The sequence below is a fragment of the Camelina sativa genome, chromosome 13, assembly GCF_000633955.1.
Source record: "Camelina sativa cultivar DH55 chromosome 13, Cs, whole genome shotgun sequence".
In the NCBI taxonomy this organism is placed as follows: domain Eukaryota; kingdom Viridiplantae; phylum Streptophyta; class Magnoliopsida; order Brassicales; family Brassicaceae; genus Camelina; species Camelina sativa.
Genome location: NC_025697.1, coordinates 13,744,370 through 13,760,389, shown reverse-complemented (window position 1 = coordinate 13,760,389; position 16,020 = coordinate 13,744,370). Strand labels below are relative to the sequence as shown.

General features: G+C 36.6%; 2 protein-coding genes across 2 annotated transcripts; both read right to left on the bottom strand.

The window, feature by feature from the left end:
- On the bottom strand, positions 316–1,767 carry LOC104738223. The gene is made up of 2 exons (XM_010458428.1): positions 1,068–1,767; positions 316–869 (listed from the first exon to the last, which is right to left on the bottom strand). The coding sequence occupies exons 1-2, from the start codon at positions 1,765–1,767 to the stop codon at positions 316–318; spliced, it is 1,254 nt and encodes a 417-aa protein (XP_010456730.1).
- On the bottom strand, positions 13,644–14,192 carry LOC104736688 (defensin-like protein 1). Its single transcript, XM_019234494.1, has 2 exons — positions 14,055–14,192; positions 13,644–13,954 (listed from the first exon to the last, which is right to left on the bottom strand). Exons 1-2 carry the CDS (start codon positions 14,116–14,118, stop codon positions 13,776–13,778), a joined length of 243 nt encoding a protein of 80 aa, XP_019090039.1. The 5' UTR covers positions 14,119–14,192; the 3' UTR covers positions 13,644–13,775.

Here is a 16,020-nt window from a genome sequence, read left to right as displayed (position 1 = left end):
GGTGAGACAACGTGGTTCATATTGGAACTGTGTTCCCTTGAATGGCTCATCTTCTTCTTCATAAATCTCCCCTTCTTCAAGTTCTTGCAAAGGTTGGACTCCTTTGAAGGTTGTGATGGTGTTACAAGCGACATGGGGTGTTGATTCGTCTTCTCCTTTTTGAGAGGTGTCGAATGAGTTGAGGTTGCAGGTTTCGGTCTCCATGGAACCTTGTTGCTTATTCTCCACGAAATTCTCTTGTGTTGAAGTGAAAGAAAATTTTCCTTTTCCTAAACGAAATTTAGAATGTTTTCCTTCTTCGAATAGGATTTCCTTTTATCTTACTTCTTCCTCGACGAGCTGAGCTCCTTCTTCTGGTTTGTGTTCAGCAACACATGAGGATAGATTCTCAATCTTATCATCAAGATCCTGGTTCTTCTCATTTATTTCTGATTCAATCTCCTTAAGCAGCTTATGGTTCTCTTTGGTGAATGTAAACTTTTCGGACATAGCTTCTCCAAAGCGTTTTTGTTCAAACTCGAGACCAAACATCTTGCTCTCAGCTTCATAGGCTCGGTTCTCAAGCTTCTGCACACGCCTCCTTGTGTCTAATTCCTTGTTGAATAAAACTCCATACTTGGACTCATGGTCCCTTTCTAAGTCCGAAACTTCATTGCCCAAGTCTCTAATATTGATAGCATTATCTTGGGCACTCTTGAGATGTCTCTCTTGTTCTTCTTCAAGACAATGGAGTCTTCTCTCCATGGCTTCAGCATCCTTAGATCTTTGATCCTCTATGCTTCTAACTCTAACAGCAATGTCATCGATTTTTCTTGAAAGATTGGAATCGATTTTGTCAAGCTTCTCATGCAGCATCTTCATAGTCTCATCTTGAAGATCAGCTAATTGACTTATTATATCCAGCATCTTCTCTTCTTCAGCTCTTTTTTGGGTAGACATATGAAAATTGTCTTGATAGGCTTGGTGAGGGAATCAAATTAAATAGGGCTCTCGGCGTGGATAGGGGCGGTTTAAATTGGTATCAGGCCTCCTTTGATTAGGCTTTTGAAAACGACTTGGCCGGTTACTTGGGACAGGTTCCCAATCTTCATAAACATCATAAGGTGCTGGAGATGGTCGATTTCTAGGGTTACCTCGGTAGAAAGCTTCCTCTTGATGTTGGAGTTGTCGAAAATTGTGGTTTTCGGTAACTTCTTCATAAGGGATATGATATGTCATGCAACAGTAGAAGTCTTTGAGCTCTTCTTCTCCATCTTCTTTAGTAGATGATAGATCATAAGACTCATCATTCTCTCTTGGCAAATCTTCATATTCTATAGCTCTCTCCTTGAAATAAGCTTCTTCTTCATCGGTTGGGTAATCTTTTTCTCTAGTCCACTCTTTGGACTTGTTAGGATCGGTTGGGTACTCATATGAGGCTCCATGTTCTTCTTCAACATCAGTAGGTTGATATAATTGATCTACACTCCAATTATTGCATTCACCGGATTTGTTGAATAAGGTTTGTAGGGCTTCAACCTTCCACTCTAAACGGCTCTCGATGGTGTCAATGGTGTAACCCATATTGATAATCTTCGTTCGGTCATCATCAATATACTTCGTGTTGTTTAAGACTTGATTGTTGACAGCAATGATTTGTTCCTCCAAGCGTGTAACGTCCTTGGTGATAGTCTCGAGTTCGGCTCCAAACTCAATGCTCATCTTGTCCAACTTAGCATTTAGAACTCTTTCAGCCTCCTCTTGACTTGATATAAGTTCAACCCTCATCTTCATGAGCTTGTCTTCATGAGCTTGTCTTCATTGTAAGAGCTCCTTGAATTGATTGGTTTTCGATTGTCATAGAAAAAGTTTTCATTGACATCGACTTGCATGACTACTTGCGGATCAAGGTATTGGTCCGTGGCAAAGCATGGCACGTCCGTGTGGTACGGAGTGTACGAATGGGAAGCTGGTCAGTAAGCAGGTCCCATAGGTGCTCGACCTCCAGATGGTCGAGTAAAAGAACTGCGACATTGTCGCCTAAGTGATGGTACAATGGTTAGTCGAGAGTGACCAAGGCTTGTACCGTGCAGCGAGTGGGCTTGCGGACCGGATGGGTATCCGTCCGTGGCTCGGTAATGTGACGTGAGCTCAGCAGTAGTAATGTTCTCAAAATCTCCTGGGAGAGCGTCGAGGTTCATCCTCAAGGTCTCCTGAAACAATGAAAAACAAAAAGAAAAATTAAAAAGCAAGGTGTCCTAGACGTTACTCTAGTTCCTAGACTCTTGTAAACAACAATCTCTCCCCGCCAACAGCGCCAAAAAGCTTTGATGTGTGTGGTTTTTCACTTCAAATCTTTTACATTAAAAAGACCACACAACTGCTGAAAGTGCACAGCTAATCGGTAGTAGTATTTAAGGATCGATCCCACAAAGAGAGAGTTGTTGTTCAACGGAATCTGACAGAGGTAAGTAAGGCTAGGACTCAATAAAAATAGGGTTTTGGTTGTCACGGTTGTAGCAAGCAAATAAATGTAAATAAAAGCAAGTAAAAATAATAAAATAAGCGTTGGGCATCAAGGGCAATCGCAGGGGTTCAATAATCTATCTATCTAGGAAAGTTTAGGGTTAGTTTGTTTATCTAAAACTCGGACTACGAAACACTAATGAACCGTTAACTTAAAGTTCTCAAGCTCAACTGTCGCAGGCAACGACGCATTGATCAAAGCATTTAAAACAGGTTCGATTCTAATCCGTGGAATTCCATAGGTAAAGGGTATGTGCTTCCTATGTCTCCCCACACATCTAAGCTAGGTCAAGCACACATGCAAGCTTTTGGCAAAGCACACACACTTTAGATCATAGTTAGTTCATGAGGCTAATTTAAAGCATTAAGTAAAGACTTAGAATTAAAGCATAGAATAAACAAGAATATAAATCTAACAAAACCTAAAGATTGCCACATAAACTAAGATCATCTCCCCCCCTTTGATTATCCCTTTAAACCCAACTAGAAAACTACTCTAGCATGTTTAAAGGAATCATCAAAGCAAGGTTTAATAAATTCATAAGAATAAAAGAATAAATAGAGAAAAAGGGTTTAGATATTACTTCAATGATTGTCAAACAAAGTGTAGGATGTTCTTCCTTTAGAAACAAAGTACAAAGCAAATAGAATAGAAAGAGTTGGTGGATCTCAAAGCTTCAAAGAGAGGGACGAGGGAGAGGTCTGGACGTCGGCTGCTCCTCTGGTCGTGTCTCTTGGCTGCTCCAATGATTGCACCCTCAAAACCCTAGGGCTTAGAAGAGTATTTATAGGGTTATGTCTAGGTTTAGGGTTTTGTAAGGGTAGAAACGTCTTCTCTTGTTACGTGTATGGCAAGAGGCAGCGTAGGAAGCTTCTAGAACGTTGGTGAAGACTTGGACTGGGCCGCCGTGGTGGTAGCTGGTAAGGCCTTCAATAAAAAGCCCATTGGCTTGATGGTTCTCCTTACGTCGGTTTAAGGTACGTCTCGGTAAATCGGGCATAACTTTCGGATGGTTGGATGGATTGACTTGATTCCACTTTGAGGAGAAAGATGACTCTCTCAGATTCCATAGACACCAAGACGTAGAAATTTGAGTTCTGGAAGTTCTTCAAACGTTGCCTGTACTGTAAAGCTCTGAAACTTTCCTAAAACGTATTTTCCTTGTCTTTTGGTCGTTTTTGCTATAAAACCTGTAAATCTTCTTGAAACCTAAAATACTTGATAATGGACATTAAATCCTTGAAATCATGTCAAACTCTTCCTCAATGCATACTAAAACTATAGCTAAAATGGGTAAAATAATGATGTTATCATATACCGGTGATCGCTCCGGCACTGGTTCCACCAGTCTCTACAGTCGTGTAAACCCGTGGCGCCTTCTCAATCCGTGCCACCTGCTTCCCTCCCGGCTGCACCTACTACAATGCCGCCACTGCTACGGCTGCAACTTGGGACAATAGGGCCTAATGTGTCATGGCTCCCTACAACGATAGCACACACGATCTGCTGCCGTCGGAGCACTCCTCTTGGGACAGCTAGCAACCTTGGGATCCTTGCCCCCACACCCGAAGCAACTCGGACCACCCGGCCACTGCGTAGCCTCCCATCTCTTCTTGGTTCCCTGCGCAAGCTTGCCGCCCTTGCTAAAACCTCCCTGATGCTGAGCCTTGCAAGGCTGGACTGTTGGGCTAGTTGCCACTGACTGTGTCCGGATATCCTCCTCAATCCCTGCTGCAGTCTCAACCAGCTCAGCACGCGTGGCGTAACTCCGCCCTCTATAGTGAACCCTCAAGTCATCACATAGGGCCCTCAAAAACCTCCTCATCTGAGCCTCCTCAGACTCCATATCCCGACCCCCATACCTCAGAAGTCGACAGAACTCCAAGTCAAGCTACCACACTGACCGAGTTCCCTGAGCTAGCTGACGGAACTGCACCTCCAACCTATCCAGTTCCTCTCTAGGGAAATACTTGCACTCTCCTGGTTGCCCCAGAACTCCACCACAACTGAGCATCACCAGTCAAATGGTAGACCCCAATGTCCACCCAAAACTCCTCAGGACATCCTAGAGTATGGAAGTTATGTTCCACACTCGTCCTCCACGCCTCCGCAGTGGTGGGATCTGTACCTCCCAAAAACCGCTCAGTACGAATACGACCCATCTCCGTCAGCATTCTGATATAATGAGAATGGACCCCCACATCCGCAGCCACTGGCTGCCGCTCCTCCGCCACCACTGGTGGCACTACCTGAACCTGAGCCGGTGCCATTGGTGGCAACCGATCTATCAACTGTGCTAGCAAACCCGCAAGGTCGACACCCGGGACTCCACCCACTGGGACACCTGCACCTGGGGCCCTAAAATCACCGCCTACTGGAGCATCAACACCGCCCCGTCCAGCCACACTCACAGAATCCCCCTGGACACCGTGCGATTCGCCAACCCTCTGTTGTCACACTCTGTCCTCGGTCTCACTAACCACTGGGGCTCTGCCTCTACCACGACCACGTCCACGACCATGACCAGCAACAGCATCCTCTCTAACCATCTGCACTAACATGAACAGAAGGCTAAGCACACAATTAACATAACACAAAATCATAAACTCACCGTGGAATCACACTGTAGGCTTGAAGAGGATGTTCTAGGACTCCATGCCACACACAATTGACTTACTCACATAATCAATCAAGACACGCAATCCCAACATCAACAACAGAAACCTAGTGAACCCAAACCTAGAACCGTAAGGGCTCTGATACCAAACTGAAACGACCAGACCCGTTTTTTTTTAATTAATAAATAATAATAATAAATACACTTCAGCTAGTGGTCCCATACCCACTAGCCACCTAACCTCAAACACAACCAACAGCGGAAATAACAGATACCAATATCCAATAAATAATAACCAATAACCAACATTAATTCCAAACCATAAACTAATGATCCAAACAGCATAAACCAGAGAACCAGCAATCCTAAACAACATTCTAGGACACAACTCTAGCAAACTAACATAAGCCAGACAACCAAGCGAACCACTAGAACATCCTCCTCTTCATTGCCTTGATTCCACGATCACACTTTACCTTTACCTGCACCACAAACACAAATTGCAATGCATGAGTATTTTATAAACACTCAGTTATAGAGATACTCTAACCATCAAACAACAGTCAACAAACAAACCAGGCTCTGCATCGACCGACACAAAGCTTGCATCGACCGACACCATCAAGGACCATCATCGACCGACACAAGGTATGCATCGATCGACACAAGGTTCCCTTGCATCGACCGATGCTTCCACTTGGATCAATCGACGCATGCTCGACATCAGGCGGAAACCCTAATCGCATCGACCGACGCCTCCACATGGCAATGCTCTTAGGTCAATCCACGCCGTCCTTGCACTAGCATCGACCGATGCACATGTCGAGCATCGTTTTCTCCAAAGCTTCTCGCCGGATCTTCGTTCCTGCAACTACAAGAAACGATCCCAAGCCACAAGAAAGCTTCCTAACGCCTCAAACAACATTCTAACAAGCCTAACAACACAGAAACGAACAGATCAGGGTAATCTCCAGCTTAGATAAGCCATGGTCATGCACTTACCTTTGCCAAGAAGATTCTGAACCTTAATCACGCAGAAAAACACTTCTAGAAGCCTCCTATAACGCCCTAAGCCTCAGATCTCACCAGAAAAAGCCACCAATCCACAGAAATCTCCAAGAACACCAAGAACACTCTTCTCTCTTCTCTTTTCTCTCAAAAACGGCCGAAGTAGTCTAATGAGACAAAAGAAACGACTTAAGGGTTTTTCCCCTTTTCTCTTTGCCCAAAACGCAGCGTTTAACTTAAGTCAAAACGCAGGAAATTGACCTGCATCGACCGATGCACATCCCAAACCGGGATTCCGGTTCGCGGATGTTACAATAAGAAATTATATCGCCAAAAACAAAATTACAAATTATCTTGAAAAATAAAACTGTTCGATTTTATTGGCCAAAACAATTAAATTTCATTTTTTAGTTTGATATTTTTTTTTTTTGAATTAAAACAGCAGACACAATTTGTTCACAAAACATAATTTTCTTAAGTTTCTCATTAATCTTATACAAACGTTGTTAGTATCAAAACCAAATAACTACATATTACGTTCACTATATTTTTTTAATTTTATAGATTCTACAATAAATGTCTTAATTTACACAAAATATAAAATTGTATTTTAATAAAATGTGTTAAATTACAAAAATATATACATATATATATATATATGACGTTCATAATCTATTAAAATATGATAAAATATCCTCACTCCATTTTTTATAAATTGATTTTCTGCGTTTATCACACATATTAATAATAAACATTTAATGTTAACTTTTAATTCATTTGATTTACAAACAACACCGCATTCAAGAAACTTCTGTTAATTATATCTATACTAGTATTTTTGCAGCAGTTTTTGCTCAAAAATATTTTCTGGAAAGTTTTTATATTTAATACCATTTAATGCTTATATTCACATCCAAACAAGGTTAGTTAATTCTCTCTACTATCCTTATAACCAAACAGAATTAGAACATTTTGAATATTCATATATATAATATTCTATAATTAATATAGATATTTAGAAGATTTATTCTATATTAAAAAAAATTATTCTCCTATCATCTTTTTTTTTTATTTTAAATTTTAAATATAGTGAATCGTCATATAATGCATATAGTTAATAAAAATGTATATTTTTACTGCATATATTGTGATTTGAATTTTTTTAAACGAAAATATAATACTCAATTAATATAAAAAGTGTGTGTGCAACATACATATATATTAAATTAACCATATAGAGTAAATTATAGAATTTTAAGAAGTTTATAATTTATAAGTAACATATCTAAACTTAATAAAAAGGTTTAAAATTATGAATATTTAAACATATTAAATTTTCAAAATAACACAAACAAGTTATATTACATGATGGGTACAAGCGTTGATTTGGGCGATGGAATCCTTTCTGGCGGCAGGTGTTGATTGTCAAAGTTTCGAGACGGATTGTGTAGAATTAGTGGCGATGGTGCAATCTCCTGATGAATGGCCTTCTCAAACCTGTTGGATGAATTATGCTTACTTCGATCCTCCTTTCCGGCCTTCATGCTTTCACGGATCTCGCGGTCGTCAAATGTCTGGGCCGACTGTCTTGCTCGTTCTTCGCGATCTTTATCTTTTGAAACTTCATTTGTAAACTTTTTCCCTCTGGTTTAGGCAACCAACCTTGAGATTATTTTCTAATTTAATGTTTGGTTGACAAAAAAAAAATGGAGGGAAAATATTAAAACAATTGGTAGTGCATACAAACATAAATAAACGATCGAAAGGTTTTTATTAATAAATCTTACAAATTACAGATTAGGTTTCCAAGATAAAATTTTCATGAGCCCGTTGCGCGTTTTATTTTTGACTGGTTTCTATCTTCATAAGTATCCCCTGTTGTATTAGAATAAAATCCTTATAACAGTTAAACAAACAAAATAATTTTTTCTATATATTTAAAAAGAGACACACACATTGGAGCACTAAACGTTTTTGGTAGTTTACATGGGAAGTAGCAGATACATTTGTGAGCTGGGAAAACATAGCTGCAAGATCCATGTCGTGCTTTCTCAAGATCAATGCATTGATTCTTGCACGCGTTATTGTTTCCACAGACTCCGGACCATGCCCCACTTGGTCTCTCACACAAATTTTGTGCTTCTACCTTTGTCCGTGTTTCTGCATATAGATTGATATGTCTCAAAGTTAGTTATCACAATACGTGAAAGAAAAATTTAAAACTCATATAAAGTGAAAACGCATATTTGTGGCTAACTCTATATGCTTAAGTACATGAATGATCGATTTTGATTTTGTATAAGCATAAAGTAAATAACGCAAGAGCTTTGTTAACGAGGTTCGGTTTTTCTTATATCCCCGGGATCTAATCCAGAAAAAATTCACTAGAACAAGATAGCAATTACAACTGCATATAATACAAGCATTATTATGCTTATCATTCTTTTCTAGTTGAATAAACCATCAAAAGATCTCTCTATCTTATTGATGGGGCGACACCACACATCTTGTGTGCATCTCTCAAAACTACCTTGAAGCGTGCAAGTCTTCATGAAGCGTCGTCTCGGTATTTATATCAATTGCCCAACCCCTAGGGTTAGCAACTTTCCTATTATACAACAAATAGGAATTGGGAGATTAACAATTGTACAACTCCTAGGATTGACAATTTTCCTATTATACAACAAATATGAAAGTTTCTCTCCATGATCCCATCTTGAATCTTTCATTCAAGATGTTCATACAGCTCAACAACCACCACTTGGCTTGTCCAAGTCGGCCTTAAGTTTATGTACTCAAACTCTTCAATTCAGCTTCTTGTACTACTTCTTGTATTAACGTCGGACTAGTACAAGAACTGCTTCAGACGTTTGATACATCCTCTGATATATCTAACTGCAAGGTTCTTGATTCAACACCTTATCTTTTCTGCTTTGTGTTAATCACTGTGTCATCACGATCACTAAGTACTACTTAAGCTCTGCTCTACTTAATCATTGTGTCTGCTCTACTTCATCCTCTGTGTTAGTTCTGTCAACTCTCTTTTCCTGAACTGTTGCACCACCACGATGACATCTATGATGTATCTCTGTATCCATGTCTCATCCATTACATCCACTTATCAGATATTTCAGCACATGTTCTAAACCTTATAAAACTTCATTCAACACCACATCTTAAATCTCTCCCTTGGTGATTGAGTTTTATAATCCATGCATCTGTTAGAACTAGTCTGCTCTGCATCTTCAATATCTTCTCAATCTCTCCCTCTCTTAGCCATGACTGTTGTTTTCTTAGTTGTTTTTAATGTATATATGCGTTTAGTTTGAAGAAATAAGCTTGAGATCTAATTATAGTGAAAGGATGATGGGGAGATCGATTTTCACTACTTACGTGTACAGCGGACGATTAGTGTTTCACCCAACAGATTTATAAACACATACTGTAAGTAAATAAATATTAACACGCAAGTTCCTAATGATCATATGAGATAATATCTTTGACCAATTCGTAAACAGTGTTCTGATCAGTAACAGTAATGGCAAGTTTCAAGTGCCACGTTTGCTCGTTTGGAGTTTGGTTCGGTGGCTATTACATTATTTGAACTACGTTGGCTGGCTTATTTGACTTGGTAAAACGGCTAAATATCTTCAGCAAATTCTAGTACGTACGTTATACAACACAAGTGGTACTGATAAGTCATGGCCATTCATTGAAACCCCCAAGGACCGTCACTAGATCGGCAAGTTGATAAAATATGTTGTTTCTTCACTTTTTTTTTGTTATTGATCTCATAATCTGCAACTAACTAATTTGCTAGGGGGTGTGGACTAAGAAGTTGTATAATCGCACCCATACATAGATCATATGTAACTCCATAGTTCATACCCCCATACAAAACTTTTTGGATTCAACTCTGCCAAATTCGGATCATCGAGAAGAAAATTCCGATTTTAAATTTTGTTTTTCAACTAGTTTTATATGTAAATCTATAAAATAAAATAAAAATAAAAATAAAAAGTAATCGAAAGAGAAAATCGTTTTCGACTTCATGATAGTCATAGTCGTCATCGGCAAACTTTGACAAAGAACCTGTCTCCTCTTTAAAACATTTTATGTACAGCCACGTGACAACAACAGCTTCCTTTCTTACCCTACTAAGAGAGCCCCAGCAGTCCAGCACTTGTCACGCACAAGTAGCAAACTCACCGTTAATTTGTTAGATATTTGTTTTTGTCAAAGGGTCTTAATTTATTGACATCTTAAAACTTATTTGGCAATCGAAAGATTAGTTTCTAGTGATGGATTATTATTTTACTAAACTACAACTTTTTACCAACAACTTCATCGGTTAAGGTTTAGTTTGATGAATTGAATTTTGAAAGTTTTATGTTTTTTACTTTTATTCTTTGGATGGAACTCTATGTTTTAAGTTAACATGTAAAACTTAAACCTTCATTCTAAATCATTTTTATACATATTCTTACTAGAAAGAATTCTTTACTAAATTAGATAGCTAGAATATATAAAAAAATATGCTATTAGATTACAATTGTTTTTTTTTTTGTGAGTGAGTAACTTGAAAGTTATGGGCTAGACCACCATCACCTCATTGGTAACGGATATTCCTTGACCGCTGTTATTCAAGCATTGTAGTCACACATTTACGATTTTGGCTACAAAAAGTTGACTTTTTCTTGTAGTAGAGAATTTGAAAGTAGCAAGCGGAAATGAAAAAATGACCATGATGCACTAGCGATACTCATGCAGGCTATGCGTAAAACTCGTCATGTTGCCCATCACACACGTAAAGCTTCCACTTGAGAAGTTGATCTCGTATCATCAAATAATCAGGCGCACGTTTTATGCAGAATATATATGTTATTATAAGACAGTTAAAAATGAGTTGGTTTTTCTAATTAACTGGATTTTCACTCGCGGTAAACCGCAGACTAAATTATAAATTAATATATTTTAAATAATAATTTTTAATTTATTTAGTTTTCAAATTTCCAATTAATTAAATTTTATCTAATTAATTTATAATTTTTTTTAGTTTCTTCTTCTTACGTTTTATACAGTTTATAACCTAATTACATTAAATTTGTTATTAGATAGAATATAAAATTTTAAAATATTTAGTTTTTTCTATAATTAAACAGAGGTATATATGCCTATATGGTATGTTAAGTTAATTTTCCAAACTATGATATATGAAATAAACTAATAGTTTTAGCGTTAGTAGTCCAAACCCGCCATGCTAGGCAGATCACGCAACATGTTCAAAGATTTTTAATCTGCAAAAACTCATTATACGAAATCCGTGGAAGTAAAATATAGTATGTGAGGCTAAAAGTCACTTTTTTATCAAATCAGTTTTTCAAGTTTTTAAAGAACAATAACTGTTCACTCACCTCCTTATAAAATGAGGAAATAAATCTCTATAAATTTGTGAAGTGACCTTAGTGCAGTGGCCAAAGGTAAGTATTAGTAGAGTTAATTGTGTTTATTAAATTAATTATTTAATACCAATGGCATGACTGTAAATAAGTGTCAACTTCAGGATTTATTTTATAAATGTCTCCAAAAATATATATATAGATTTTTCTAATTAACTAGGTTTTCACCCGCGGTACACCGCGGACTAAATTATAAATTAATATATTTTAAATAATAATTTTTAATTTATTTAGTTTTCAAATTCCCAATTAATTAAATTTTATCTAATTAATTTATAATTTTCTTTAGTTTCTTCTTCTTACGTTTTATACAGTTTATAACCTAATTACATTAAATTTGTTATTAGATAGAATATAAAATTTTAAAATATTTAGTTTTTTTTTTCTATAATTAAACAGAGGTATATATGCCTACATGGTATTTTAAGTTAATTTTCCAAACTATGATATATGAAATAAACTAATAGTTTTAGCGTTGGTTCTATAGTCAAAACCCGCTATGCTAGGCAGATCACGCAATATGTTCAAAGATTTTTAATCTGCAAAAACTTATCATGCGAAATCCGTGAAAGTAAAATATAGTATGTGAGGCTAAAAGTCACTTTTTTATCAAATCAGTTTTTCAAGTTTTTAAAGAACAATAACTGTTCACTCACCTCCTTATAAAATAAGGAAATAAATCTGTATAAATTTGTGAAGTGACCTTATTGCAGTAGCCAAAGGTAAGTATTAGTAGATTTAATTGTGATTATTAAATTAATTATTTAATGTCAATGGCATGACTGTAAATAAGTGCCAACATCAAGATTTATTTTATAAGTGTTTCCAAAAATGTATATATAGATGTTTGGTTGAAAAAAAAAATGGTAAATAATAACCTAGATCTTGAGTTACCGTGATTCAATTCTTAAATAATATTTCATTTTGACAACGTAAATTTGGTAGTCCAATCAAACACTATTGAATTGAGGGTTTTTCTCTAGTGAAATGACCTTCCTATTAAAACTTGGGAAATTGGCTACACTAACTAAGAAAAAAACTAAAATTAAATCAATAACTACTCTAACCATATAACTATAATATAGTGTATATAAATTACAATATATACAATCTTACCCTTCCACCACCACCCCTATCTACCCCTTTACCATTACCTCCAGCCACCACTTTTACACCCTACCACTACCATCACCACCCCTCTTTACCACTATCTCCACTAGGGTTTTCAATGTAACCTCTAGGGTTTAGATTTCCTCCAGCCACCACCTCTGGTCACCGTTTACGGCCACCTTCGACTTCTGGCCACCGCCATCTCTGGCAACTTTTTCCAGCGACCTTCTCCGGCCACCATTTCTGGCGACCTTCTCCGATGATTAACTCCGGTGACCTTCTCAGACGACAAACTCCGGTGACCAATTCCGGCAAACTTTTCCGATGAACTTTTCCGATGAACTTTTCCGGCGACTTTTTTCGGCGACCAATTCCGGCGGTCATCCCTGCCGGCAACCTCTGCAGGCCATCCCCGCTGGCCATCCCCGCCGGCCACCTTCGTCGGCTACCTTCGCCGGCCAGCCACCATCATCACCATCAACCAACACTAAATTGGTAATTTTCTCTACCCTTGATCCTAAATTTCTAATTTTTTCAAATAGTTGGTTATTTTCTTCTATAGTTTTTTTGTTTTGGTCAGTAAGCTAATTCACCCTTAAAACTTATAAATAAGTTTTTATTTTGACAAATTATTTGGTCCTTTAACCGAACAATTCATAGTTTTTGTAGGATATCGATTACATAAAAGTTTTTTTTCACATATATATTGATATATAATAGATAATGTATATATGTATAGCAAAACCAATATTCTTACCACACCATTCCTTTTCTTTCTTAAAGTTGAATTAGCTATGCAAGCCAGTACTTTCTCATTAAACTGGATTAGGCACCTCTAAGTAATTGTGCCCAATTCTTGAGGAGATACTCAATCTTTATTGAAGATAAAAGCAGTTAATTTGTAGACAAATATGGACAAGAAGAAAGACTCCTGCGCCGTATATAAAATTTATATATTATTGTAAGTTTATAACAACAAATTCAAACCAAACAGTAAAACATAAACATGTAGAGTGACAAAGACTTATTTTATGTAAAATACACACACGTTTAAGCATCAAATACTTTTGGACGATTAACATGGGAAGTAACAGATACACTTGTGAGCTGGGAAAACATAGTTGCAAGATCCATGTCGCGCTCCCTCAAGATTAATGCACTGATTCTTGCAAGCATTATTGTTTCCGCAAACTCCTGACCATGTCCCACTCGGCCTCTCACACAATCTTTGTGCTTCCACCATTGATGGTGCTTCTACATATTTGTATATATGTCTCAAGGTTAATTATCAAAATTAATGAAATTAAAATTTAAACTCACATTTTTCATTCATATGATAAGATCATTAACTCACCAAAAGCAGCAAAGAGAACAAGAGCAGCGAAGATAAGAGTGATGATGGAAGCAAACTTAGCCATGATGAAAATCACTATTTTGTTTTCAATGTATGTATATGTATGTAACTATGTATGTGTTGTGTGAAGAAATAAACTTAAGATCAACCTCTATTTATAATGAAATGATGATGGTGAACTAGTCTTCAACTTGTGCATCGTAGTAACCCCACAAAATAAACACACAGCGTTTATAAAGATAAGATTTTGACTTATTCATAGTTGATGGCTGGTTTCTCCAACCACATATTTTTTCGCTGTTAATATCTAAGTTGCTGCTTCGGCTTTGAGCTAATGCCTGGACTGGCTAATGCTATATCGTTTACATAGGCGGCTGCTTAATCTGATGTAGTTAAGACTCAAAACAATTAAATCTTGAACCAAGCCATATCTGGTTACACAAATAATTTTGATGTTTCAGAGATTTGCACCGTTCGTCGCATGAGCATGGAGCTAGAAGAGAAAATGGGATCGAGGATAATTGGTCATTTACTTGAATCGCAAGAAATACCTTCAATACTATAATAAGATGTCACATGTCTCTAATATTCTCTTCTCCAACAAGATGTAGTATAATTTTCTTGAAATTAATTACTATCCAATATGATGATTCATCTGTTCTTATGGACAAGTATATATGCAAACAAATATAGATAAGAAGAAATAATAGTACGTAGTTATATAGAGTTAGAACAAGCCAACATAAACAGAATAGATAAATGTCATAAGGTCATTCACATACTTATTTTACGAAAATACACAGACAAAAGGCCATAGATTTTTGCTAGATAACGTAATATGGGAAGTAGCAGATACTTGTGAGTTGGGAATACATAGTTGCAACTTGTAGGTTCCATGTCGTGTCTTTGCAAGGTTATTAATGCACTTATTTTTACATGCATTATTGTTTCCACAAATTTGTGACCATGTCCAAATTGGCTTCGCGCGTGCTTCCGCCATTATTGATGCTTCTGCATAAACCAACTTTGTAACTATAATCTAGAGATATCAAAATGGTTCAAACATTATGGGTTCACTCGACCAGATCCTACTCATGGACCCTAATAGTTTACTATTTGAATCTAAATGAGTTATGAGTTAATGGGTTGATGATGAATTATATGGATTAGGTTGTAATAGTTAACTACTTAACAACATTATCTTCGTACCATCGTCATCACTGTTGGGATACAATACAAGTCCCAGATCAGAAGTTTAATAGGAGTATTATTAATATATAAAAGGTGAGAATCAATAAACTAATTGTCAATTTGTTTTTAGTTGGAAATACAAGATAGACCCAAATTTAACATGGTATCAGAGCTCAAAGTTCAAGTTCTGGTGGACTTAGAAAAGTGGATATGAACATGCCTCATGTGGGGTTTTTGGTTTGAAGGGGAGATTGTTGGGATACAATCCAAATTCCACATTGAAGTTTAAAGAGACTATCATTAATATATAAAAGTTTAGAGTCAATCCACTAATTGTCAATTGGTTTTTAATTAGTTAAAACCCAAGATAAACCAAAATTTAACAATCACCATATCATCGTTATCATCCTACCAAAATCTCTCCCCAAACTCGAATTTACAATTTTTCTGAAAAATATGAGTCTGCATTTTTCAGCAAAAAAATATGATTTTATAATTTTACTGTAAAAAACTTAAGCTTTTAATTTTCTCGCCAAAAAGATATGTATCTTTTCATCAAAAATTACGGTTTTATAATTTTTTGTCAAAAAACACGATTTTACAATATTTTCTGTCAATAAACATGATTCCAAAAAAAATCTGCCAAACTGGGCTATCTACATTTTGTATCATTATAATCACGGCAAATTAATAATATCAAAACCCTGACCTAAACTTTGTATATCCTTTTTCTCAAAAAAAAAAAAAAAAAAAAAAAAAAAAAAAAAAAAAAATT